Source organism: Phodopus roborovskii, unplaced genomic scaffold (genome assembly GCF_943737965.1).
Source record: "Phodopus roborovskii unplaced genomic scaffold, PHOROB, whole genome shotgun sequence".
Classification (NCBI taxonomy): domain Eukaryota; kingdom Metazoa; phylum Chordata; class Mammalia; order Rodentia; family Cricetidae; genus Phodopus; species Phodopus roborovskii.
In genome coordinates, this window is record NW_026126459.1 from 17091202 (window position 1) to 17117939 (window position 26738).

The window sequence follows — 26738 nt, forward strand, 5'->3', positions numbered from 1 at the left end:
TTCTCATTCTTTTGGTCCTATGATTTCTCTGCCCACTTCTTTCTCATTCCATTAATATAATTCCCATTTCTACTTACCCCCACCCCCAACCCCAACAGGGACTCTCAGTGTAGCCCAGACTGGCCTGGAACTGGTGATCCTCTTCTGCCTCAGCCCTCCGGTGTTGATTACTTCCCTTCCTCAGGCTTAGTGCTCTATTTTGGAGTAGTCCCTCTATAAATTCTTAAAGTAGGTAGGGTTAAGTTGCCTCCTATTTCCCTCCTAGCACGAGTCATTTGTTTCCTAATTGTTTTTTGTCTTTACACTTAAGTTAAGCTGTGAGGGAGGATGTGTTTGTTTTGCTTATCTTTGGAATGAAGCTTTTTTGTAGTCTTAGCCGTTAAGGTAGTTGCCTAATGAATATGTAGGGAGCAGGAACTGGTGGTCTGCTTAGCTGTAAGGAATGCCCTTTGTGAGGTGTGATTTCAGTATGGTCAGGTCATCCAGTCTGCTTAACAGTTCAAATTCCTTTCATTATTTTGTGTCTTGGGAGATAGATGGTCTCAAATTCAACAGAGATCTGCCTGCTTCTGCCTCCTGAGTGCTGGGATTAAAGGTGAGCACCATCACCACCTGGCATAAATTTTGCTTTTCCTTTCTTTCTTTCCTTTTTTTTTTTTTTTTTTTTTTTTTTTGAAATCTGGAAGTTTAATTAGCTTTCTAACCAACCAAATTCCTACATTTGAGTACATACCATATTTTATTTATTTTTGAGGCAGGGTTTCTCTGTGTGGCCCTGGCTGTCCTGAAACATAGAGATCCTCTGCCTCCAGAGTGCTAGAATTATAGGCATGCACCACCACTGCCCAGCCCTATTCTTGATTAAGGAAGCCACTCATGAATATATACTAGCAATTGGTAGACTATTCATTTTTATGACAATGAAAGGAGTCTGATGAGTTATGATCTTAAGCCCCATATAGATTCGAAGACTTGGGTCACAGGCAAATGTCTGATATTTTGGTCTACTTATATAATTTGATTTATCACTTGTAATGGACAATTAAGAATCTCTTCCTAAGTACGTAATGCTTACATTGTAAGTGGGGCTTACAAAAAGTAATTTAAGAGTGTGTGTATACATTTGTTTTCTAAGACAAGGTTTCTCTATATAACAGTCCTGTCTTGGAACTTGCTCTGTAGACCAGGTTGGCCTCAAACTCAGAGATACTCCTGCCTCTGCCTCTTGAAGTGCTGAGATTAAAGTCATGCACCACCACCACCTGGCTAAATATATTGTTAACATGAAGATGCCTCATTGATGATTAGAGATTATATTACGGCAAGTACTAGTGAATGTAGCCTGCAAACACAGATTCTAGTTACTGCGAATTCTGTGGTCTAACATGGTAAAGTGTTTTGATAACAGTCATTTGAGTCATTTTTTTTCTAAGGTAGGAACATCAGGTAGGTGCATTACAGCAAAGTAGGGAAATCTCAGCTGTTGTCCTTCAATGTCATCTGACAACTCTCTTAGCCTTTTGTTTGGTGGAAGCTAGTGGTCTTCAAGTTAATACCTTTGCAAAGGTTCCTGTTAGTCCCAAGACTGATAGGTTAAACACAGAGATGGGCAAGGGATGTCGTATTGGGGGCTAAAGATAGCCCAAGGTAAATTTTAATTAGGCTTCAGGCCTGTAACTTTCCAATCTCTCTATACTCAGTGATACTCTAGTAGGTTAATCAACCTTTTTTGTAGGTTCAGTATAAGGTGTAGTTCTTTCAAAAAAGCTTCTGTCACAGTTGTGTTCTTCATTCATCACATTTGTGCACATGAAGACCACATGTTACTCATTAAATATAAGTAATATGTCATTCAGTCTAGAACCTGATGTAGATGGGGCTTAATAGGCAAGAGAGCAGTTTTCAGGACAGATAAATAACTTTGAAAGCCATCAAGGAAGGAGCTCTTGGATCATCAAACTCTGATAGCTGTTAGGGTCCCAGTCTGACTTGTTCATTTACTTCATCTGAATGTGATACATGGAGACATATAATGGGTGTAATATACCTAAAATTAAAATCAAGAACACTTCATAATATGAAGGTAGCAGGTGAGGGAAAAAATGTAACCAATTGAAATTACATTGTTGACAAACTAGATAAGCTGTGCCTCTCTGTGTTTACAATTTTTGTGCCCTGTAGATTATTTTTATTTTACACATAAAATAATAACTCTTTAAAACAAATATGTATATTACTGGGATATTATTAATGCTTAAATACATGTATTTCATAATTTTGGGTCATAATAAACATTTCTCTTCAAATACCATTTCTTTATGGTAAAGTCTTGCAAAATTCTTGTAGACTTTTTGAAGTGCAATAACTATTACTGTTATCTATAACCACTCTACTATACAATGGAATTTGAGGCCTTCTTGCCCTACTTAGCTGTAACTTTCCCATTCATTAACCTGTCTTTATCCTTTTCTTCTGCTGGTCTTCTATACTCCAGTAAGCACCATCTAGTCTCAACTAAGGTTTTGTGGTTTACATATTTTTTGAAACAGGGTTTTTCTATGTAACTCTGGCTGCTTGAGGCTGGCTACATGGGTGAAGCTTTTGGAGTCTTGGATTACAGATATGGAGTAATGGATTACTTACTACACCTGGCCTAAAAAGTGTAGTGTGACTTGTGAAACTAGTAAGATTGAAGTACTTTAAAGGTGCTAAATTGTGGTGGGACATCCATGAGTCCCAAGTCAGACAGGGCTACACAGTGAAGCTCTATGTCAAATTTCTGCCCCCTCCATTCCTAAACTATATAATTTATCTTGAAAAAAAAGTCCATGATCTTGTTATAGCCTCCTGCCTCCTCTTCTAATCTATCTTGTATGCTGAAAAATTAACCTTCTGAAATGACATCCTTCCTCCACTCATTCCCAAGGTTAAAAGCCTCTACTGAATATCTTGTCTAGACTTTATCATTCCATGATGCCATGGAACCTATTCTCTCTGCTTGCCTGCTTCTTTTGTGATAATGCTGGGAAGGATTGGGGATGGTATTCCAGGCTCAGCACTAGAATTTCAGTTTTTGAGAGCTTCAGAGGTTTTTTATGTAAAAGTGAAGGGTTATATCTCCCTCACTAGGATAGTGTGAGTGAAGAGTTTAAATGTCAGCTGGGCATTGGTGGCACACGCCTTTAAAACCCAGCCCTTGGGAGGCAGAAGCAGGAGGATCTCTGTGAGTTCAAGGCCAGCCTGGTCTATAGAGCGATATCTGAGTAGGTAGGGTTATTTATCATTGTCGTGTGGTCTCCTTTGGTCAGTTCTTCACTTTATCTTAGTCAAAAGGCTGAGAAGCCATGGTCAGTTCTTTTTCAGATACTGTCAGAATCATTCCTTATCTTAGATTCTATTGTTCAGTATTGTCTATTCATTTGAGTGCTCGTTCAGCATCCTATTGTTATTAATTTCTAAAAGTTTCATCTTAGCTTTCTTAAAAGTTGTCTTACCTAGCATTTTGTTTTTAAAGCTAGCTCTCACTTTGTAACCCTAGCTGGCCTAGAGCTCTCAGAGCTGAGATTAAAGGGGTGCTTCACTGTATCCACAGCTAGCATACTGTTGAGTGCTAAGCAACATGGAATTCTAGCTGGGATGTTGCTGGTGACCATTTTAGTTAGTGACATTTTTTTCCCAAAGATTTTTAACTTTATATATACATACATACATATTTATTTTTGAAGCAGGGTTTCTCTGTGGCTTTGGAGGCTGTCCTGGAAGTAGCTCTTGTAGACCAGGCTGTTCTCAACTCACTGAGATCCAGCTGCCTCTGCCTCTTGAGTGCTGGAATTAAAGGAATGTGCCTCTACCACCTGGCTGAGTTTTAATTATATTCTAGAAATGATTTTTGGCTTAGTTGTCTGGAATTGTAAACATTTTCTGCTAGGAGCAGTCTTTCAGTTTTTAGCTTCAGGTTAGCCCTTGAACGTCTCCTTAGTATTTCAGTATAGATGCCAGAGATATGTTTATTTCTCCCTTTTATCTGTTGATTTTAGCCTGAGATGGGTTTAAGATTTGAAAGCAAATAGATCTTTTGAAAGGCATCTTGGGCATTTAAAAGACAGGATCTGGATAGTGTTGCTTTTTAAAACTCTTGGATAATGCTAGTGTGCAGCAAGATTGAAATTCACTTGATGTGGGATTTAAAAGTTTCTCATCCATATCTTTTGTTAAAAAATAAAATGGCAGGTCTGGAGAGATGGCTCAGTGGTTAAGAGCACTCACTGACTACTCTTCCAGAGGACCCAGGTTCAATTCCCAGCACCCACATAGCAGCTCACAACTGTCTGTAATTCCATTTCTAGGAGATCTGACACCTTAACACCAACACCAATAAAATAAAGTTAAATAAAATATTTTTTAAAAAGTGAAATGTCATTGACACCATAAAAAGTGTGGCTAGACTCATAATTTAATAGTGCTCACAGGAAATTTTTTGACTAATTAAAGGTATCAACTACTCTAGTATTAAGATTTCCTAGAATGACTCCTGGGTTGTCATATGAACTATTTATCCTTGATAAAAAGTGCTTTCCTCTGCCTTAGCAGAGGAGCAATATAGGTATATATCATTGCCGTTGCAGGGGGAGGATGATTAAGAAAGAAGAGTTGAATACAATACGGGACTGTTTTATAGTACTGTAGGGTCTTTTGAGGGGCCCAGAAAAACTAGATTAGCCCTATGGGAGAATATAAGAAAGGTTCGCATTTGGGCTGCATCTTGAACATAGACTGGATTCAGAGATAATCTGAGTAGAGATTATGATGCAGTGTATGCTTGGTAACCAGAGTGGGAAGTTTAGGTACTTGTGCTTTGTTGAAGTCTTAGAAATAACTGGATGGAGTAAATGTTTAGATGTGACAGGTGTTGAGTTTTATTACTCAAGTTTCTGATTTGAGTCTTTGGGTTTCATTGATCGAAATGGGGAAGACCAGAGGTGAGATGGGTCTCTGAAAAAGTGTGAAGAACTGTTGGGGTATGTTGAGTTGAAGGCCACATTCTTTTTTTTTTTTTTTTTTTTTTTTAAATTTTCTGAGACAGGGTTTCTCTGTGGCTTTGGAGGCTGTCCTGGAACTAGCTCTTGTAGATCAGGCTGGTCTCGAACTCACAGAGATCCACTTGCCTCTGCCTCCTGAGTGCTGGGACTGAAGGCGTGCACCACCACTGCCCAGCTAAGGCCACATTCTTTAGAAGGAAGTTAGGATGGAAGAAGAAATGTCCAATCATTTATTGAAAGGGTTTTTTCTTTTCTTTCTTTCTTTTTTTTTTTTTTTTAAGACAAGGTTTTTCTGTACCTTTTAGAGGCTGTCTTGGAACTCTACAGATTAGCCTGGTCTCAAATTCACTGAGATCTGCCTGCCTCTGCCTCCCGAGTGCTGGGATCAAAGGGGTGTGCCATTACCACCCGCCTGAGAACTGGTTTTATAACACAAATAAATTCATTCTAATGATCACATTCTTTGTGTGAATTGTTGAGGAAGTTACTGAACAACATAGTGGTTCTACCTACTGTTTTTATAATAATGCTGCCTGGGTAGTGTCTTAGGGTTACTATTGCTGTATGAAACACAGTGACTAAAACAGTTTGGGGAGGGAGAGTTTATTTGGCTTACTCTTACACATCACTGTTCATCATTGAAGGAGGTCAGGACAGGAACTCACACAAGGCAGTAATCTGGAGGCAGGAGCTAGTGCAGAGGCTGTGCAGGAGTGCTATTTACTGGCTTGCCACCCATGGCTTTCTTAGCCTGCTTTCTTATAGAACTCAGGACCACCAGCTTAGAGGTGGCTCCACATACATCACCCCCCCCAACCCCCCACCCCCTCTGGTGAATCACTAATTAAGAAAATGCCATACAGGCAAGCTTACTATTTGATCTTATGGAGACATCACTGCAGTAGTAACCCCAACTAAGATATCAGTATTGTATGTAAATCATACCATACTTTTGATGATTAGTATTGTGAAGAAAGCAATGTTGCAGGATCTGGTTGAGTGACATTAAAATACTCAGGTAAAAGCTGAGGAGGTTACAGAGATGTCTGGAGAGCATGCTAAAGGACACTGCCAAATGCAAGTGCCTAGTGCTTATCTGGAATATAAGCTTAAGGAGGACTTTTCTCTCCATTAACTCTTGGCTGGCTATCAGAATAGCTAGATTAGAGTAAAAAATGAAAGGGATACACAGGGAGAGAAGAAAACACTTGAAGATGAGTGGAACTGCTAGATTATAATGCAGTTATTTTCTGTTGCCTAAGCTTCAGGACAAACAGTTTGGATAACATGAAAAAAGAATTGTATCATTTTGATTTAGGACTGAGTATATTTGGTTGGACACAAGGTAATTAACTGTGAGTCTGTTTTTTCAAATTTTTGTAACTTTCACTCACAGTGCCAGTTCTCCATGGAAATTACATAGGGCTTGGGATCACTCAGCGGAGTCCTTTAAGGAGGGGCTTATTTCCTTCTGGACTTGACCTACAGACATTATTACTTATACCCTGTATTGCTTTTTGCATAAAAGTGAGGTTCTTACATTTTGGAATCAATTTATTGGCACATTTCTAAAGGAAGTTTGCACCTTCCTGTTGTCTGCTTTTAAAAATTAAAAAACAAGACAAAACAAAAACAAAAACCCTCTGTTTATTGTATTCATATGTGTGTGCTTGGGTATGCAAAGGCCAGAGGAGTGTGTTGTTTTCTGTTACACTTCAGCTTGTTCCTTTAAGATAGGTCCCCTACTGAACCTGGAGGTCACCCAGTGATCCGTTTTCTGTCCCCTCAGTTACTGGTGCTACATGAGTGAGTGAGTCATATTGGGCTTTTGTGTGGGTGATGGGATCCAAACTCCTCATTCTTGAGTGAGAAGATCTTTCAGCCATTGAGCCATCTCTTTAGGCTGTAGAGTACTTTTGAGACTCCAGTAATGGGGGAGGATTGTTTATTGTCATGAGTCTGTGTAGTTGATTGGTTGTGGGATGGATTGATTGCCAAACCTGGATAATGTCATAAGCAACACATGCCATTAATCAAAAGATTACTGTACTTAAGAATGCTTCTAAATGACTTTGAAAATTGCAGGGTATTATTTGAATTGAAAGCAATTTTAACATATTTTCTATAGTGCTTTTATCATCATTCCTTCCCTAATGCCTATTTTTTTTTCCTCTGTTCCTTTTTGTGATTTAATTCAAGATCCAGGTTGAACAAGAGATGTAGCTGAGCACTCCCCTCCCCCCCAAAAAAAGTCAGCCTAATCCCATGATCCAGCTTGATTAGAGATCCCTTTTTCATGGTTTTTGATTCTTAGAGTAATTCTAATATCTGAGGTAGTAAATATATCTTCCAAACTGATAAGTAGAAAATTCCAAAGGAAAATCAGCATTTCCTTTCTGCAGTTTGGTAGTGTGACATTTTTTGGATTGTCTGTGCTGCCCCTCAGAGAGCCCAGTCCTTGTAGGAGAGCACTCTGCTAGCCTTTGAGTTTCATGCGAATATACCCCTTGCTCAATTCGTCTTAGTTGGGGTTACTTAGGTTGCTGTGATGAAAAGCATAACCAAAAGCAAAGTTGAGGAGGAAAGGGTTTATTTGGTGTACACTTCCACATCCCTGAAGGAACTCGGGACAGGAACTCAAACTGGGAAGGAAATAGGGGCAGGAGCTGAAGCAGAGGCAATGGAGGGGTTCTGCATACTGGCTTGCTCATTATGGCTTGCTCAGCCCTCTTTCTTACTGAACTTAGGTCACCTGCCCAGGGATGGCACCACCCACGGTGTGCTGGGTCTTCCAGCATCAATCACTAAGAAAATGCCCTATGGCTGGATCTTGTGGAGGCATTTTCTCAATTGAGGTTCACCCCCTTCAGAGTATTCTTATGCCTAATTAACATAAAACTAGCCAATATATACTTCCTTCCCTATTTGAGATAATCTCTTGCTAATGTTGACCAGATTAGTCTTGAACTTTGTGTTCAAGCAATTCTGAGTGGCCAAGACAGGCCTATACCATAGGGTGCACTTTAGGCTTTTTAATCCTCCTAAGGTAAGGCTATTTCACAGATTTAACAGATTCCATTACAGGTATCCCTCCTTTTTATCAGTTTACATTAGTGTGCTTAATTCTTTGTCAAGAGTCTCATGTACTCTAAGCTGGTCTGGAACTGGTTTTTTGTTGCTTATTTATTTTTGTTTGGTTATTTGAGACAGGATTTCTTTGTGTAACCTTAGTTCTGGAACTCACTGTCATGAGCACTTACCAGGCTTTAACCCAGGAGGAATGATGACAGACTCAGCAAGTTGGCTTTGAGTATATATTTTACTTCACACTTATATCAGAGCAGTATACACAAGCAAAAGCAAAATCCTAGGGACCATAGCCACTCACAACTGGGGTACCTGTCCGGCATAGGGCCACGACTCTCCATATCTCAAGATTCCACCAAGGTCTCTGGTATCAGATCTGGCAACTCTCAGCTTAGTGGACTGGCTTCTCAGGCAGAGTAGAGTTCCAGAACATGTCCTTCAAATAGTCATGGTGGGTTCTGCATCTCAGGTATGAGCTAGTCTCTAAATACCTTGCTTATCACATTCTGCCACACATGCATACTTTCCTTCATTCTTATCTCTAGTAGTTGGGTAAGGGGCCTACATTCACTTTCCTAATCTCCTCTCAGTCTTCTGCCTGTCTGGTTGCATGCTCCTTACACTGACCCTCTAGACCTGACTGACCTGGAACCCAGAGGTCTGCCTGCCTCTGCCTACTGAGTACTGGGATTATAGTTGTGTGCCACCACTGCCCGGCTCTTGATCAGATTTTTATGATATGTCCAGCATGTCTTTTGATGAATTAAAGATTACTGATGGTTGTGGTGGTGCACTACTATAATTCAGCATTTGGGGTGCCATGTCAGGAGGGTCAGCAGTTTTAAGGCCAGAAACTAAACCAGAGGGCTGTGAGATGGCCCATCAATAAAGGCACTTGTCATCAAGGTTGAGGCCCTGGATTTAATCACTGGTACCCCCATGATGGAGAGAATTGATTTCCTGAAAATTGTCCTCTGACATCCATACACATTCTGGGGAATGTATGTAATGCGTACTTGCCCCAGGCATGATGTGTGTATATACAAACAAATTAATACAAAATTTAAAAAATAACAGAAAACTCACACTGGAGCACTGCATGTTAGGATATACCTGTAATCCCAGTGATCTGAAAGGTTGAGACAAGGTTGCCATTTCCAGGCCAGCTTTGGCTACATAGTAAGTTTGAGGCCAGCCTTAATTGGAGTAGTCATGCTAGCCTGCTTTCTAAACTATTCATCAAATGGTATCTTTTCTAGTTTTTCAAATTGTCGGGCAATGAAGAAATTGTGTGTGGTTTATGACTCTTACCCAGCATGTTGGTGGAGGTTTCATTAAAACAGAAGGAAGGTAGGACTTCATATACATGTGCACACATTTTTTAGAAACTCATCTAGGAGGACTTGTTGCTTTCATCCCTCCTCTCCTCACTTGCTCCCTTCCAGGTGTCTTGACAGCCATCTGCTTCTTTATTGTCTCTTACTTCCTGACAAACAACCCAGAATTGTTTTTGTTTTCTCTTTAGTGGCTTCCACAAGAGATGAGATGTGGTCTGAGGGACGGTATGACTACGAACGGCTTCCGAGAGAACGAGCGCCCCCTAGGAGCCATGCCAGTGTAAGTCACTGCTCTGTGGAGGAAAGTTAACCTGTTGTATCATTTTGTCTTCTCCAGCATCTTCAGATACCAGAAGTTTACCAGCCTAGCTGGAGAAATAGATCAAATTCACTTTTTAAAAGCCAGAGAATGCATGGTAATATTTTATTTAAGTAAAAAGCAAAAGCTTTGTTTTGTACTTAAATTTCTAGAGCAAAGATTTTGTTTGTGGAGGAAAATGTTTATGAATACTGTACTGTGCACTGACAAAGAAATGTTGAACATCTGCTTCGACTTGTGGCTGCCATTTGTCTCCTTAAAATATTAATAAATTGAGACTGGCATGGTACGTCACGTGCCTTTTATCTCAGCACTTGAGAGGCAGAAACAGGTGGATTTCTGTGAATTCAAGGCAAGCCAAGTCTTCATAGCAAGTTCTAGGCCAGGCCACACAGTCTGACCCTGTCACACAACAATAACAACAAACATTAATTAATTAAAATGAAGTTATAGATTAGTATGGCATTCTACTAGAGGTCAATCTCTCTGGACTAGAAGCATGTTGCTACCCTGGTCAGTACTTCAGCTGGCATGCTTCTGTTTGGTCAGGCAGCCTGCAGGTTGAGGAGAGTACTGAGGTTCGCATCTTCTATCTGTCTCCTTGTCTCTGTTCTGAGAGTTACTGATAAGCTGTTGACTCACACCAGAACTGTATCTAGTCCTAGTCTGTAGCAGGGGCTCAACATTTATTAAGTGAGTGGCTTTGTTCTCCTCAGAGTTCTGCATGGAAAACTGAGGAAAGGTTTGGAGGTCAAGAAGCTCTTAATCTTCTGCAGACTTATCTTGAACATTGGGACATTAGGGTTATATTCTTTTTTGTTTGTTTTTGTTTTTTTAAGACAGGGTTTCTCTATGTAGCTTTGAAGTCTGTCCTGGAACTTGCTCTGTAGACCAGGCTGGCCTTAAACTCACAGAAATCCACCTGCCTCTGCTTCCTGAGTGCTGGGATCAAAGGCGTGCATTGCCACCACCACCGGGTGGGCAGTAGGGTTGTATTCATATGTAGACATTTTGTTTACCACAAAAGACAAATACTTGTTAAGTATTTTTTATTTAAAATATTAGGGCTTTCTGTGTGTGTGGTTTTTCTCATGTTAGGCAAGCACTCAAACACTGAGCCCTATCCCTCACCCTCTGTTTCATTTTTTGAGTCAAGGTCTTACTAAATTGCCTAGCTTGGGCTTGAACTCACTGTGTGTCCTATGCAGGCCTTGCCCTTGTGATCCTGATGCCTTTCAGGTAGTTTATAGGACTGCAACCAGACCCAGCTGACACTGACAGTTTATTACCTGATCATATACTTCACCTCGATGAACAGTGTCATTTGCAAGGTTGTCACTCATTGGCCTGAATTACAGCTTGGGTTGATATAAAATGATTTAAGATAGAAAAACAAATGAGGAAGCCCGTTATATTAGAATGGGCAGACTTGATAATTATCATGCCATGCTTCCCAGGTTGTTCTAGAGGCTATTTCTAGTAAGTTTTTCCTTCTTTAAATTTGACAAAATTATTTTATGATCCACCTAGGAGGATTTAAAAAATGATACACATTAAGTGTCACATAGCTATGAGATAGCTTCCAAAAAATGTTCTCTTCCCCCCTATAGTCCTTGGAAATTTTACCAGCTTGGCATTGATTGATATGCAGACTGTGTGCTTTTTCACTGAGTGACTTAATTGTGGATTGGAAAAGCAGATTGTATTGATTTCAGATTGCAAGATGAGTGATTGCCCAAGACTGACACTGAAGAATCATACTCAGAATCATTGAGGTAATTAATGTATTGTTAAATGACCTCATTAAAAAGAGAGACCTGAGAAGGGGAGTGGCTTAAAAGAAGTGGTGGTTTAGGAACAAGGAAAAGCTACTGGAGGCCTAAGGCCACCTTTTGGTGGAAGGATGAGCAATTGTTGTTTTAGAGCATGGTGCTCCCAGGATGGCAGCATTCTGGGTGAAGTTCAGTGTATTGATTGGTCACAGAATGATAGTCTAAGAATTAGAATTGAAGGGCTGAGGATATAATTCAGTTAGTGCTTGCCTTAGCATGTTTGATCCCCTGGACTGATCTCAAACACCTCAAGAAAGGGGGAAAAATTGATGGAAGTCTTTATTGAATAAGCATTTTAGAGTAAAATGTAAACAACTGTTGTTTTATCCTATGCCTTTTGTGTGTGTGTGTGTTGTGTGTGTGTGTGTGTGTGTGTAAAATAGTCATTCCCTCACTCCCCCCCACCCCTAGTAGAATTTCAGCATCAGTAAGTAGGAAGGGAGCTAAGTTTATGTGCTTATGATCAGAGTAGATGTTTTGGACGGATCTCTTCTTCCTCCTTGTCCGGCTGTGCTCATTGGGAGCCTGAAGTGTTCTTCCTTTAGAAACACACACCTGGCCAGACCTGCTCATTCCTCTTCCTTCTCTATGCTATTAGAGAAGCTGGGTCTTTTCTATTCCCAGCCCCACTTTACTGATTTGGAAACCTTTATTCCTATATTTCTCTTTTAGTACTCAGATTTTTTTTTCCCCCTGTGAACCTAACTTTTTGTGTGAGTGACTTGAACCTTTGCCTTGCTCTCAGTACATTTTGCTCTTTAGTGGGCTCTTGCAAATTGCCCCTTCGCCTTGTAGATACTTACATTTTAGTTAAATGTAACCTAAGTTCTTAATCTTTTTGCCTTTTTACTATTCTGGTAAAGTTTATAGACACTTCTCAGGGTATCCCCAACACTGATTTTGAGACACGGTTGTCTGTAAGTCAGGGTGGCCTTGAACTTTCTATGTCTCTGAGCCTGGGCTTGAGTTCCTGATGCTCTTACCTCTACCTCTTAAATGCTGGGTTTATAGACTGTATTCTATCACACCCGGAATGATGCCTGACTGAGGTTATTGAGGTTAGAATACAAGTGTTAAGGTATAAAAAAATTAATATTCTTTAAAATATGTATTTTATTATTCTTTTTGTGTGTAAGCATTAGTGTCATGTGTGTGGGGGTGGCTAGAAGAGGGTGTTGTGCCTTTGGAGCTGATTACAGGCAGGTGTAACCCTCCAGACCTGGTTTCTGGGAAGTGAATTCAGTCCTCTTGAAGAACAGTAAAAGCAGTTAACCACCTCAGTCAAATCTCACCCCCTTTTTTTTTTTAGCTTTCTGAGACAGGCTCAGGTGTGGCCCAGGCTGGGCTCCAACTTACTGTGTACTTGAGGGTGGATTTGAACTCCTGTTCGTGCTGCCTTTTCTCCAAAGTGCTGGGATTATAGGCACCTGCCACCTCCTGGCTTTTCTTTTGTTTGAGGCAGGGTGCTTTCTGGTTCAGACTGGTTTAGGACTCACTGTATAGATGAGGCTGACTCTGGACTCAGGGTAGTCCTCCTGCCTTAAGCTCTGAGGTGCTGAGCTTACAGGCATGAGCAACTACACCCAGATCAAAACCTCAATTTATAATTTGGTAATACTTGCTTCTTAGTAGGTGTGTTACCGCATTACTCTAAGGCTTACTGGAGGTAATCAGCTTATTAAGAAAGACACTTATTTTGGCTTGTGGTTTTGGAGGTTTTACTCCACGATGAGTCTGACTTTGGGTAAGACAGAATATTATGAGAGTGTGTCCTAGACCCAAACCATTCACCTTATAGGCATGGGACAGAGTTAAGACGGTGCCGCAGTACTCTTTGAGGACACATTCCCAGTGACAGGAAGACTCCTACAGACACTAGGCTTTACCCCAGACATTTAATGGGTGACATTTAAGGCCTAAGCTATATCAGTAGGTGGCTAAATATCAAGAGCCACCTTTGACTTAAACTAGTGATGGGTATAAATGTGGCTGTAACCTGATGTATTAGTCACTTTTCTGTTGCTGTGATAAAGCACAGTGGCCAAGGCAACTTTTTTTTAAAAAGGATTCCAAAGTATAGAAGTGGCAGTAATAGCAGGGAAGTTGCAGGCATAGTGGCTGGAGTATCAAGCTGAGACCTCAGTCTTTAATTGCAAGGACAGAACAGAGAGAAGACAACAAACACAAAATGGCAGTCTTTAAACTCCAAAGCCTGCCTCCAGTGGTATACCTCCAGCAAGGTCATACCTGTAAAGGCTCTCCAAACAGCACCACCAACTGGGAAATGAATATTCTTCAAATGCTTGCAACTGAGGGGCACCTCATTCGACCCTGATTTGAACAATAAAGTTAATAGATTCTGCTGTTGTGCTGCTGTGTTGTTTTTATTTAAGAAAAAGTAGTTTCTTTTCTCCCCCACCATCACAGGTTGGCCTCCATTTTTTTTTCCTTTTCCCTCAAATCCCTGGTCCCAGAGTTGAACGGTGCTTAGTCACGTGCCTTGTGAAAGCAGTTTTATATTCATGTCTGACTTAAAGGATTTCACTGAATTTGCAGAAGAGAGATGGCTCCTTGATATGAGCACTTTTTTTTGTTCTTCCAGAGGACACATCAGGCTGCTTATAACTGCCTGTAACTGTAGTTCCAGAATGTGTGATGGTCTCTGCCCTCAGTACTCAAGTGGCATATGCACATGTTCATAGAAGTAAAAAAAAAGTTCTAAAGTCTTTGCTTATGAAGCAGAGATCATCTAACATTATTTAAAAATCATATTGCATGTCTGCTTATAAAAGCACCATTTCTAAGAGCTTCAAGCTGGCAGTAGCCTGATGTCTAACAGGAGAATAGATGAACTGTTTAAATCAGTGGTTCTCAATCTATGGGTCACCATCAGATATCCTGCCCATTTGATATTTACATTATGCTTAGTAACAGTAGCAAAGTTATAGTTATAAAGTAGCAACAAAGTAATTTAATGCTTGGCATCACCACAACACAGGGGTCACGGCATTAAGGAGATTGAGAACCATTGGCAATGGGGTAAGTAGCCTGCTGCCAGGTACAGCAACGTGGATAAACTTCACAAATAGCACTGATGGCCAGAAGCTGAGCTCAAGAGTGTATCTCCTGAAGTTCCTGTATAGAACCATCTAAACAAGCCAAAGGAGGCCGAACCCTGATCACTACTGGGAGGACCCCAAGACAAAGCTTGTCTGCCAGGCATATGCAGTGACGGAATCCATATTGACCTCACGAAATTTCACCCATCGGTGGTAGTTGTTTGGTTTGCACACTGCTTTGTTAATATGCCCAGCCTTGATACAAATTGTAAAGAGGACAGAGCTTTCTTTTCAGTTTTTAATTCAGTGTCTGTGTTGTGTGTGTGTGAGTGTGTGTTTGTGTGTGTGTGTGTGTGTGTGCTATTTACCTGTGTCTCCTTGCCCAAAGTCTTGAGTGCTGAGATTACAAGTTTGTAATCTTAATATTTTTCTGTCACTACTTCTCTTTCTCAGCTCCTGTTTAGCCAATCAAAACATTCTTTGGTGAATTAAAACTTGATTTTGCTATATCTGAGGCTTTATAGGGATTGCATGGGACTTACTGTTTCCAAATAGTCTCATATATGAATGTGCTTAAATTATAATTCTGTAATCTTTTTTCCCCATTTCAATTTAAAAGTCAAGAGTGTTTCACATGGTAATTCATTTACATGCTGTTTGTATAGCACTGCTTACAGAATGTAATGTTGAGTAGTAGTTCTTATTTATAGATCCTGAGACATTTTATTCAAAACCTTCACTTTTAACTTAATTCCTATTCTTTTTGTGTTTCATTAGTTTTCTTTATGTTTTGTAGTATTTGAATTTGGGGCCTCACACATCCTAGACACGTGAGTTAAATCACTGATCTGTTCGAGGCTGATGCTTATATAAATTTACCCATGTGATTCTCAGTATTTTTTGTTTGAAAATCACTATGCCTATCATTTCACTTCCATTCTCTTTTGTTTGTTTGCTTGTTTGTATGTTTTTGTTTTGTTTTGTTTTCCTCCAAGACAGGTTTCTCTGTGTAGTTTGGAACCTGTCCTGGAACAAACTCTGTAGACCAGGCTGGCCTCCAACTCACAAAGATATGCCTGCCTCTGCCGGAGAGTGCTGGAATTAAAGGTGTGCGCCACTACCACCTGTCTTCGCTTCTGTTCTTAACATGTTTTGGTACAAGTGCATTTTGGATTTTATTTGTTTTTATTTTTTTATTTTTGAGACAATCTCATGTAGCTCTGGCTGGCCTGGAGTTCACTGTGTATACCTGGCCTACTATGGAGACCAGGTTGCTGGTGCAGGGATTAAAGATGTGGGTCACCATACTCAGCTTACAGAGTTTTTTTTCAATGGAAAAATTACATACGTCAAAAACTAAACTCTAGAGTGTGGCAGTGGTGGCATACACCTTTAATCCCAGCATTTGGGAGGCAGGGCCAGGCAGACCTCTGTTAGTTCAAGGCCAGCCTAGTCTACAAAGTGAGTCCAGGACTGCAAGCCACGACTGTTACACAGAGAAACCCTATCTTGAAAAACAAAAAACAAATGAAATACTCCAATCACTCCCTTCCCCCCCAAAAAAACTAAACTCTAGACTGTTGAGGTTCAAATTTTAATTGAATAGTACTTCCCTGTGTAGAGCTACTTGAGGATGTATTTTAACTTTTTTTAATTGTTTATTTTTGAGATTTTATTTTAATTACAACATTTCTTCCTTTTCTTCCCCATATACTCTTTCCCCCCTGTTCATTTTTGACTGTTAATTTGTTGTTTCTTTCTTTTGGTTAGTTGGGTCAAAGAAACAGCTCTTAGATTCATTGATTATGTTGTTTTGTTTCTATTTCATTGATTTTAGCTCTGATTTTTGTTATTTCTTGTTATTGACTGTGTTTGGATTTGGCTTGTTCTTGTTTTTCCAAAGTTTTGAGTTGGATTATGTAAAAAGTTTTCTTTCTCCTTCAATCGTTTTGGTGTTTTTATATTGCTTTCATAGACTTTTAGTACTTGAACTGTATTAATCTTCTGGCTTTCAAAGATTCTATTTCAAAATCAGCTGTTATTTTCATGTTTCCTTTATATGTTACTTGTGCTTTTTCTCTTACAGTTTTCAAAATATTTTCTTTATTATGTATACTTAAGTGTTTTAATATGATGTTCTATTGGAGTTTTCTATTCTGGTTTTGTCTGTTTGCTGTTCTTTGTGCTGCTTGTATCTATATGGGTGTGTTTGTCCTTAGTCTGGGGAAATTTTCTTCTGTGGTCTTGTTGGAGATCTGCTCTATGCCATTGACCTGGGATTACTTTGCCTCATCTATGCCGGTATCCAAAGGTTTGTTTTGTTCTGTTTTTTTAATGGTGTCCCAAATATCTCTGTGTTCCTTTCCTATGTTTTTAATTTCTTTGTCATATTCCTTGCTTATTTGATCTAGATTGCCTGGTGTTCAGTTTTCTGCTTGATTCAGACTGTCAGTCTTTTCTGTGAGTTTTCTAGTTGTGAAATGTTTTACTTCATTTTTTGATTCCTCCTTCATTTCAGCTTGAGTCCCCTTCAGTATTTCTTTCTATGTCTTTATTAAATTTCATTTTCTAGTCCTGGATTGCCTTTGTCATTTCTGTCAGCCTGATCTTGTGCATCACTCAGGTGTTTATGCTCCTTAATAAAGCTCTTTCTCCTTGATCTCAACTGAGCTGTTCTTTACACCCCTTGAATTCTTCTAATTTCAGTGTCCTGGGCTCATCTAGGCAAGCATTTCTACAGGATGGGCAGGTTTCATGTTGTATGGGGTACTTACTGTGTGCAACTTGCTTTTCCAGGAGCTGGATAGTAAGGCCAGCAAGGTTTCTATGGTTACATTCAGATTGTAAATTCACTATGGTAGGAAATGTTGCTGTTTCTGTACTGTGGTACTTTGCCAGTAGTTAGTATGTTTTTTTTGTTTGTTTCTTTTTTATTTTTTTGAGACAAGGGCTTGCTTTGTAGCTCAAGCTGCACTTGAAAGTGTAGTGTGGTCTTGTGCTTGACTATTGTTTAGCTTTATTTATTCATCTATTTATTTTTGAGACAGGATCTTATGTAGTCCAAATTGCCTTGAACTTCCGTCCTTCTCTCTCAGCCTCTCTAATGCTGAGATTGCTGGCATGTATAACCATGTTATACTTGTGTTTGACTCTTTATAAACAAAACAATTATTTAAAAGTAGGCAAGATAAAGAACTCTCAAAGTATTGTCATGAAAGTATGAAAGTAGCAGTTATCTACTTTTGGTTGCTTGTGTTTTATTCATAATTGTTTTCCTCTCCCAGGGTTTTTTTTTTTTTAAATATCATTTAAAATTTTTTATTTTATGTGTATTAGTGTTTTGTCTGCATGTATGTCTGTGACCACAGACCACATCATGTGTGCATGTCTGATGCTTAAAGAGGCCAGAAGAGGGTGTTGGAGGCCTCTGGAACAGGAGTTACAGATTACTGTAAACTACTATGTAGGTACTAGGAATTGAACCCAGGCTCTCTAGAATAGCAGCCAGTTTTCTTGACCACTCCTCCCTTCCTGAGAGGTTTTTTTTTTTTTCCTGAAGTAAATCCACTATTCATGTTTCAAATGTAAGAAAACATTTCCATTGTCTCTAAAGGATAAAGATGTTTAAGGAGGGGCCTTATAATTTAAATTTAAACAAAATATTTTCTGTAGGATATCAAGATAGCTCAGTGGGTAAAATACTTGCTACCAAACCTGTATAACTGAGATCCATCTCCAGAAACCACATGGTGGAAGTTGAGAATTAGCTCTGACCTATGCAGACTATGGTAAACTATGCAAACTATGGCAAGCATGTAGACCTCTTTCACCATACATAAAATAAATAAAATAGCAAATAAATAAAAGCCGTAATGTTTTGTACTAAAATAAGTTGACATATATTTAATGTTTTGTTCCAGGGCCTTATGAATGCTAACCCTTGCTCTGCAACTGAATGAATGTCACCCTAGTCTCAAGTAATGCTTTAATTTGTGTTCACTTAACTATGATACTTAAATTTGTGTGGAAAGTATAATATAGTTGTGTGTCAAATTATTCAACCATCTAGAATGAAAGTATCTTCCATAGTTTTAAAAACTAAGATTTTTTTTTTTAAAAAATCAACTTCAAATTTTTTATTTCATTTTAAAAATTAATCAATTGTTTATTGTGTGTGTGCTAAGCCACCTGTAATTCTGTCACTCAGGAGGCTAAGACAGGAGGATTGCTGTTCCAGGCTACTCACTCTTGTCTCTACCATGAAACACACACACACACACACACACACACAGAGAGAGAGAGAGAGAGAGAGAGAGAGAGAGAGAGAGAGAGAGAGAGAGAGAGAAAGACTGTGAGGTAGAGGCCATCCTAGATTACTTAGTGAATTCATGTCTCAAAAAACTAAAACTGAAAATCTGTATGTGGCTGTTCCTTGGATGGCTTAGATCAAATTACAACACATGTACTATAGTTCTTTGCTTCCTACCCTAATAATTTTATATCATATTAGCTATTAACATAGGACAGATTTGTCTTCCATCTAATTCCTCATATCCCACAGAACTTAGTGACTAAAATTTTTTAAGTCATTTTATTTTTTATATGTATGTGTATTTTGCCTGTGTGTAATAAGACTGGGCAGCATTTGTATGTAGTGTCCAAGGAGGCCAGAGTGGGATTAAATCCCCTGGTACTGAAGTTCTAGACTGCTGAGTTTTACCATGTGCTGGAATTGAACCAGGTCCTTTTAAAGAGCAGTTGTAGCCCTTTACTACCCCAACCAAGTTAATACATTTCAAGAGTATATTACCTAGGAAATTAATTCTAATTTTAGATTAGCTTTATGTGCAAATTTAAAAAGCTAAAAGCTCTCCTGAGCTTCTGGGAAAAAAAAAAAAGCTTTCTAGTTCATTATACAGTCTTCACTGCTTGTTGGTTTATTAATGCAAGCCCTGTTTAAATAGTTACATAAAATATTTTAAGCACAGTAGACCAAGCAGTGTACTGTCCTCATTCATTAGGAATAACACCGCTGTAGCATTTTTATGGTGCTGTCCTCACATCATTAATAATAATGCTGCTGTAACCTTCCTACTGTGTGTAGTTTGTTGGCTGTTGTTAAAATTACCTTTTCTTTTACTTACACTATTATTTGGATTTATTTTTATTTTATGTACAAGTGGCTTGCATGTATGTATGTGCACATGTGAGTACAGTACCCACAGTGACCAGAAGAAGATGTCATATTCCCTGGAACTGTTTTACAGTTGTGAGCCACCATCTGAATGCTGGGAACTGCACCTATATCCCCTGGCAAAACAGCAAGTGCTCTTTATCCCTGAGCCTTATCTCCAGACCCCTTTTCTTAACCTATGATTGTCATTTTGTATTGTGTGTTATTTTGAATGCATTTTTTTCACTAAATAATTTTTATTTCCATTAATCTATATGAGGATGTTATTATTTATATTCACATTTTCATTAGTGTGTTTTTATTCATTTATACATTTATTCTGTTGAATTATGGATAAGAACTCCTGTGCTTATAAGAAACATTTCCAAAGCCAAATAGAGAAATTAGTGATGTTTCTAAATTTCTTTTTATCTGTTTTAGGATGGCTACCATAGAGTAGTTAATGTTGTGCCAAAGAGACCACCTCTGCTAGACAAGAGACCGCCTCTGCTAGACAAGAGACCGCCTCTGCTAGCCAGACCTGATGAAGGAGGCTACAGTAGATATTACAGTCATGTTGATTACCGAGAAAGTGACGAGGGCCGCAGTTTTTCTCATGATCGAAGAAGTGGCCCACCTCACAGAGGAGTATGTAAATTTCCCCCGTGTACTAATTGTTCTTTCTTTCAAGTTTAAAATTCATGTAACCAAAAGTTCATATGCAGGCTTTGGAAGTAGTATGGACACCTGCTGCTTGTGTTGTGTTCTTGTGTTGCTTGGCTTGGTTTTATTTGCAGCACCCACTTTCCCTCTTGCAATAGGGTCTCACTATACAGGTCAGACTTGCTGGGAACTTGCTGGTCTCCTGTCTCAGCTTCTTGGATGCTGTAGTGCAAGGTTTTTAGAGGTTGGCTTCCATTCCAGCTAGGTGCTGTTGACTGCGGATATAGCTCCAGAAGGTACTTCTAGTCAAGAATCTTGTGATGCTGGATGGTGAGTAGGTGCCCTAGGTAGCTCTAAGAGATGTTAATTCCAGCATGCTTGCTTTTTGTGTGATACTGGGCAACAAGGCCATGGCCTCACTCATGCTAGGTAAGCACTCTCTGCTGTGGTGTGTGCCTGACCATACCTCGTTTGCATTTTTACTTTAAACTTGTTGGGATTTACTGATAGTGATGTGCAGATGGCCAACACTTGTCACTTCGTGTCCCTGTTAATAATTGCTGCATTTTTGACATGAAAAATGCTGTGGGTGAGGTGGGTTTAAGTTGATTATCGATTATCATTTTTGTTAGAATTCTTAAGGTCTGTTTGCTTTTACGGTCTTTACTATTTGAGATTAGAATGCAGTCAAGTCATTCTTTCAGTAAATGCTTAAAATGTTAGCTACTAAGATTATCAATGAGGCCAGGCGTTGGTGGCTCATACTTTAACCCCCGCACTCAGGAAGCAGAGGCAAGCGGATCTCTGAATTCGAGGCCAGTCTGGTCTACAGAAGCTAGTTTCAGGACAGGCTCCAAAGCAATACAGAGAAGCCCTGTCTCAAAAAATAACAAAAAACAAAAAACAAAACAAAACAAAAAAAACCAAAGAAGCAAACAAAAAACAAAAGAAAAGATTATCAATTTGTTTTTGATAATCTAGAAGTAGGTATTTAAGGTTTTGATAATTTATCAAAGTGTTGGAAGCAATTGCTATGTCCTAGACTTTACAGATTTACAATAGTTCTCTTCTAGACTATTTGCCTCCCTTTTCCCTTTTTTCCTTCCCCATAATGTATGACATGGTAGCCAATATAATACATCTAAACACTGTGCTGTTTGAACACATGTTGGCAATTAAAGAAATGGAGGTAAGTGATTTCCTGAGGGTTAGCATGTATGGGAATCCAGTTTTCATGGTCCCTCATAGTGTGAACCCTGATAATTCTAAAGTGGTAATAGGGCTTTTTAGTGGATTGGTGATTGTTGCTTAAGTTTGCAGTGCTACAGCTTTCTTTCTGGCATTGCTGGATTTTACTCTGCTTATTTATAATGCCATGCTATTCCTTTAGGAATGGTCTAGATGTTGGGAAGTAAGCATTAATTTTGTACTAGAGATAGTATTTTACTATCCTTTAGGTAGTTTCGGGGAGAAAGGATTTGGTCATATAGCAAAAGCATCATGTACCCTTTCATGGAAACTCTTGTGGCCATTTGGTGAGTTTAGTTTTTGCTTGTGTTTGGTAACCTCATGAACATCATTTTTTTCTAAAAGCTTATAGTAGTGTTTCAGCCACGGCACAGTTATTTTATTTCATTCTTCCAGATTGTCTGCACTGGGCCAGTTCAGGGGTGAGAATCCCTGGTTTGCATGCCAAGCAGTCTTCTGTTTAATCCGCAGCACCACAAGACAAAACCATACTAATATAAAAACTTGTTTGTTCTTAGACTTAACTGTTTTTTTTTTTTTTTTTCCTCTTTACATAAATGACTAGTATACCTGTGGTCCTTACAACTTTTCCAACACTAATTTTTATCTAGAATTTACTTAAACTACTGGGTCCAGTATTTTCTCTTGTTTTTATTTAACATTGAGAAGGAAAATATAGACAAAGTTTATTTATACAAGTGTTGGGTTTGTGATGTCAATGAGGAAGATGAAAACTAATATTTTAGCTAAATAAGTTTCTCTTACTGTAAGTGATTTGCATGTTGTGTTTATTTTTTATTTCTCTGGGATTTTTGAGACAGAGTCTCTCTCTCTATAGTCTGCCTACCTGTCCTGGGATTTGCTATTTTGATCAGACTGGTATTGAGCTTGAGAGATCTGCATGCTTCTGTGTCTGGAGTGCTGAGACTGAAAGCATGTGTCACTATGCCAAGCCTAAATGTTATTTTTATTTTATTTTTATGGGTGTTTTGCCTGCATGCATATCTTCACTATGTGTGTCAGTTCCCATAGAGACCAGAGGAGAGCTTTGGATGTCGGAACTAACAGATGGTTGTGTGCCACCTTTGGATGCTGAGAACCAAACCTAGGTCCTCTGCAAGATTAGCAACTTCTCTTTGCACATGTGTTTTAGAGGTGCAAATGTGCTTCATTTGATTTTAAATTTTGTATCAGATATTATAATATTGTTTATCAGTGATAATTTTTGCTAGATTATGTCCTTATCAAGTGATAAATGAGAAAAGAAAATGAGAAAAAAAGGAAAGAGTACCACGTTCTTCCTTGAACTTGACCCTGAACATTGGTGAGGGAGCATAGCAATTGAAAAGGTTGGACAGTGTATGTACACTTGTCACAATTAGGTTCTTGTCCTCAGACAGCAAGTATCTCTTGTCATGTTAGGCACTGAGTCTGTGTGAGTCTACCAAGAGAATAATGCATTTTTTAAAATTCAGGTAAGTGGTACCTCAGGTTCATAGTCTTCTTTAGTGAATGAATTTGATGACTTGTATCTTTTATTTACTATGTTTTGTAAGTCCAGGAATACCTAAAGACGTATATTTATCCACATTCTAATTTTACTTCAGAGGCTATTCAAAATAGGGTAACAAAAACCAAATTAAATTTTTTTTATTTTACAGGATGACTCTGGCTACAGATGGACAAGAGATGATCATTCCACAAGCCGACAGCCTGAATACAGGTAAAAGATAAAAATAATAAGTACTCTGATCTTGGACTCTCTGCGATGTATGCTGTGGAACTCTGACATCAGATGTGTAGCTGGAGGCTTCATCAGGGTGTAAATTCAAAAGCAGAAAGAAAGCATTATTTATATCTTTGTGACTGATGTAGCTAATAACTGCTGTTCCTCATTTGTTGGCGTTTTTCAACTGATAATATATATTTTAAGATAATATTGATAGTCTTAAAATTGTTAAATTCTTAATGTTTGTGAATTATGAGGTATAGTTTTGTTTAACTGGAAAGTAAAGCAGTTTTTATTTTTCCAGAAGTAGCCTTTTGAAAACTTCTCAACCAAACAAAATATCTGCTGTTGGCATTTTCTCTAGTGGTGTTTATTTATGACTTGAATTATCTTTTGTTTATTTATTCACTTCTTTGTGTATATGTATATTTGTATGTAGTGAGGTTTGTATGTGCTGTGATGGAGGTCAAAGGACAACTTTTGGGGGTGTTGCTATCTTTCATTTTGTAGGTTCCTGAGACCTGTGATTTGACCAAGAGATGCTCCCCACAGTAGGTTATGTGCTGAAAGCTTGGTCCTCAGCTGATCGTGCTACTTTGGGAGGAGTGGAGAAAGTTAGGTCACTTTGGTCTTCATAGATACCGGAAGTGAGTCTTCCATACATGTTCCCATTGCAATGATGTTCTACCTTACCTGGGTAAGGTAACTCAGCCTTACCCAACAAGAAATTCTCAGCACTTGGAGATAAAGGGAAGCACTTTCATTATTGTGCAGCTATGGCGTCTAGCTAGGGCTTAAAGAGGCTGTGGTTCAGCATACAGATAACCAGGTAGTGTGGTGTAAGTAAGGACGGTTCATTAGAGTCATACAGAACCAAGGATACTCTCTGTAACTTCACTAGAGGTCATTCATGCATGTTACATTGTTGCAAAACCTTGTCTCATTATGATCATATTCTGAGACTATATCGGCTATATTTAATAATAGACAAGTATTGGAAGAAATTTGAAGACAGCCTGATATTTAGGTTGGGGTATGTTTATTAATGATCTCTTACATCCAAGTTTACAGTGAGAATTTGAGCAAAAAGCATAGTGGGAGGTTTAAAAGTTTGTAGTTTGCTGAGAAAACAAGTAAATATATATGAAGAAGTTGAGACCAAGCAAAGTGTAGCTAATAAAGAGATCTGAGCTGTGATAAAGAAACCATTGTCTGGGTATGCATTTCAGTGGTAAAGCACCCCCTTTTACCCTTCTTTAACCTTTGTTTTTATTTTATGTATGTGAATGTTTTGCCTGTGTTTATGTACCCCATATATTCCTGATACCCAAGAAGGCCAGAAGAGCAAGTCAAATCCCTTGGAACTGCAGTTATAGTTGGTTGTCAACTGTCATGTGAGTCCTGGGAAATGAACTCAGGCCCTCTGCAAGGGTAGCAGGTGCTCTTAAATGATGAACCACCTCTAGCATCAAACAGATCACTTTCTTTGTATGCCTGTGACCCTGGGTCATATCCTCAGCACTTAAAAAGCCAAGTACTTGGGTAATAAGGAAAATGCCTTAGATCATCTCAGGAATTAGCTTTCCCAACCTGCGAATTTTCCTGTGTTTAACTGTTAAGGCACATAGGCTGCTCTAGGGGTGGAAGGCCCAGCTATTGGTTAAGCTGGTAGCTGACCTTGGTATTATCCACATGATTGGTTTTTTAGACAGGCAAAATGGAAGTGCCATAGAGACTTCCACCGAAGATTTCAGAGGAAACCATAGGAGGCCAGGCAGTATATGGCAACGTCAGAGCTGCTGGCACTGGCACCCTAGATAGAGGGCAATCGGTGTGTGAAGCCCAAGCTGCAGTTGATAGCTAAGGAATTTGGAGATGTTGGTATTGTAGAACATTTGTCCTGGAAAGCTACAGGCTGCCCACTAGATAGGACTTGGGATGAGAAAGGCTGTAGGGGCAGGGCTGCTTAAGCTTTGTGGGGGTCCATATCATGATACTTGATACTCTAGAATGCAGTACATGGAGCTGTAGGATTTGACGTTTTGGGCATGCATTGGCTCAGTTCTTTGCTATTCTTTTTCTTTTGGAATGAGTATTTTACTGTTTATCATTGTACTGAGTAGTTATTTCCTATGAATTGGAACATTCTTTCTAGGGGGAGGGGAGAGGCTCAGGAAACTAGTGGCACAAGGCTCAAGAAAGAAACTCAGATAGTGGCAAAATTCACAAAGCTCCTCCCCTTTATTATAAATGCAGTGGACAGCATCATCGAGGCTGAGCAGCCAAAAGAGCCCAGTAGAGCTCACTGTAAGTAAGTCCTACAGGGAGCCCTGGGGGCATTGCTTTTTGTGAGTTGTCACCGTTGCTGAAGTGGGCTTTGGGGTAATACAACTACTTGAGGTACTCACACTCTTGTAAGTAACCTGAGTCCTCAATAAATGCTCACTTTTGTTTTGTTTGGTCATCAGTGTCTTTTCTGGGGCATGTAAGGAAAAGTCACACAACACATTATATAATGGAAGTGTGTGACTTACTTTTTGAATTTTACTAGGGCTCACAGCTGAGAGTTTGCTTTGAGTCACAAAAGAGATTTTGCTCTTAGTCATTTTTACAATGCTAGAACTTCTGTAACTGTGCATAGTGGTAGATACCTTTACCCCAGGCAGAGACTGGCAAGTCTCTGGGTTTGAGGCTAGCCTAGTTTAGATAGTGAGTTCTAGGCCAACCAGGACTAAATAGCGAAACCCTTCTCAAAAACAAATAAACAAGTGAGACTATGGGGAACTCTTGGAAGTGAACTGAACAACTTTTACCTTCCAGGATGGAAGTGAGCCTGTTTGGGGCTAGGATGCAGTGCTGGTTTTGGAATATGAAGCAGCCCTCATGAGCTCATATGTTGGACACATGACTCCTAGGTGCTGGTACTATTTGGGGTGGTGCTAGAAGCTAAGAAATGGGATTTTGCTGGGTGAAGTGTATTACTTGGTGTGTGCCAGAATAGATGTCGCTTTCCTTAAGTTACTTTCTCTTATGTATTTGTCACAGTAAGAAAAGCTGAGGAACACACAGTCCCTTAGAGATCACATGAACTGTGAGGGGAAAGAACCCCAGGCTCATAGAGAGTTGTTTTTGGGGCCGTAGGTGAGGGGTACCATAAGTTCTTTCTGTGTGATAAACAAAGGATTGTTTGTCCTGGGAAGAAGATTGGAAAGCAGCATACTGGAGGGAGAAGTCAGAATGAGGGTAGAAGAA

At 39.2% G+C, this 26738-nt stretch overlaps 1 protein-coding gene across 12 annotated transcripts in view; it reads left to right on the plus strand.

Annotated features, from left to right (window-relative positions):
* Pphln1 (periphilin 1) overlaps positions 1-26738 on the plus strand; it is a 76956-nt gene that overhangs the window by 1261 nt on the left and 48957 nt on the right. For 7 of the 12 annotated variants that reach the window (XM_051189718.1, XM_051189717.1, XM_051189709.1 and 4 more), the window contains exons 2-4: positions 9652-9743; positions 20288-20494; positions 23419-23480. In XM_051189718.1, the coding sequence (XP_051045675.1) occupies positions 9672-9743; positions 20288-20494; positions 23419-23480 (341 nt within the window). In that variant the 5' untranslated portion in view covers positions 9652-9671. The remainder of the gene's footprint in view (positions 1-9651; positions 9744-20287; positions 20495-23418; positions 23481-26738) is intronic. The other 5 variants (XM_051189714.1, XM_051189715.1, XM_051189716.1 and 2 more) reach the window with 1 other exon arrangement.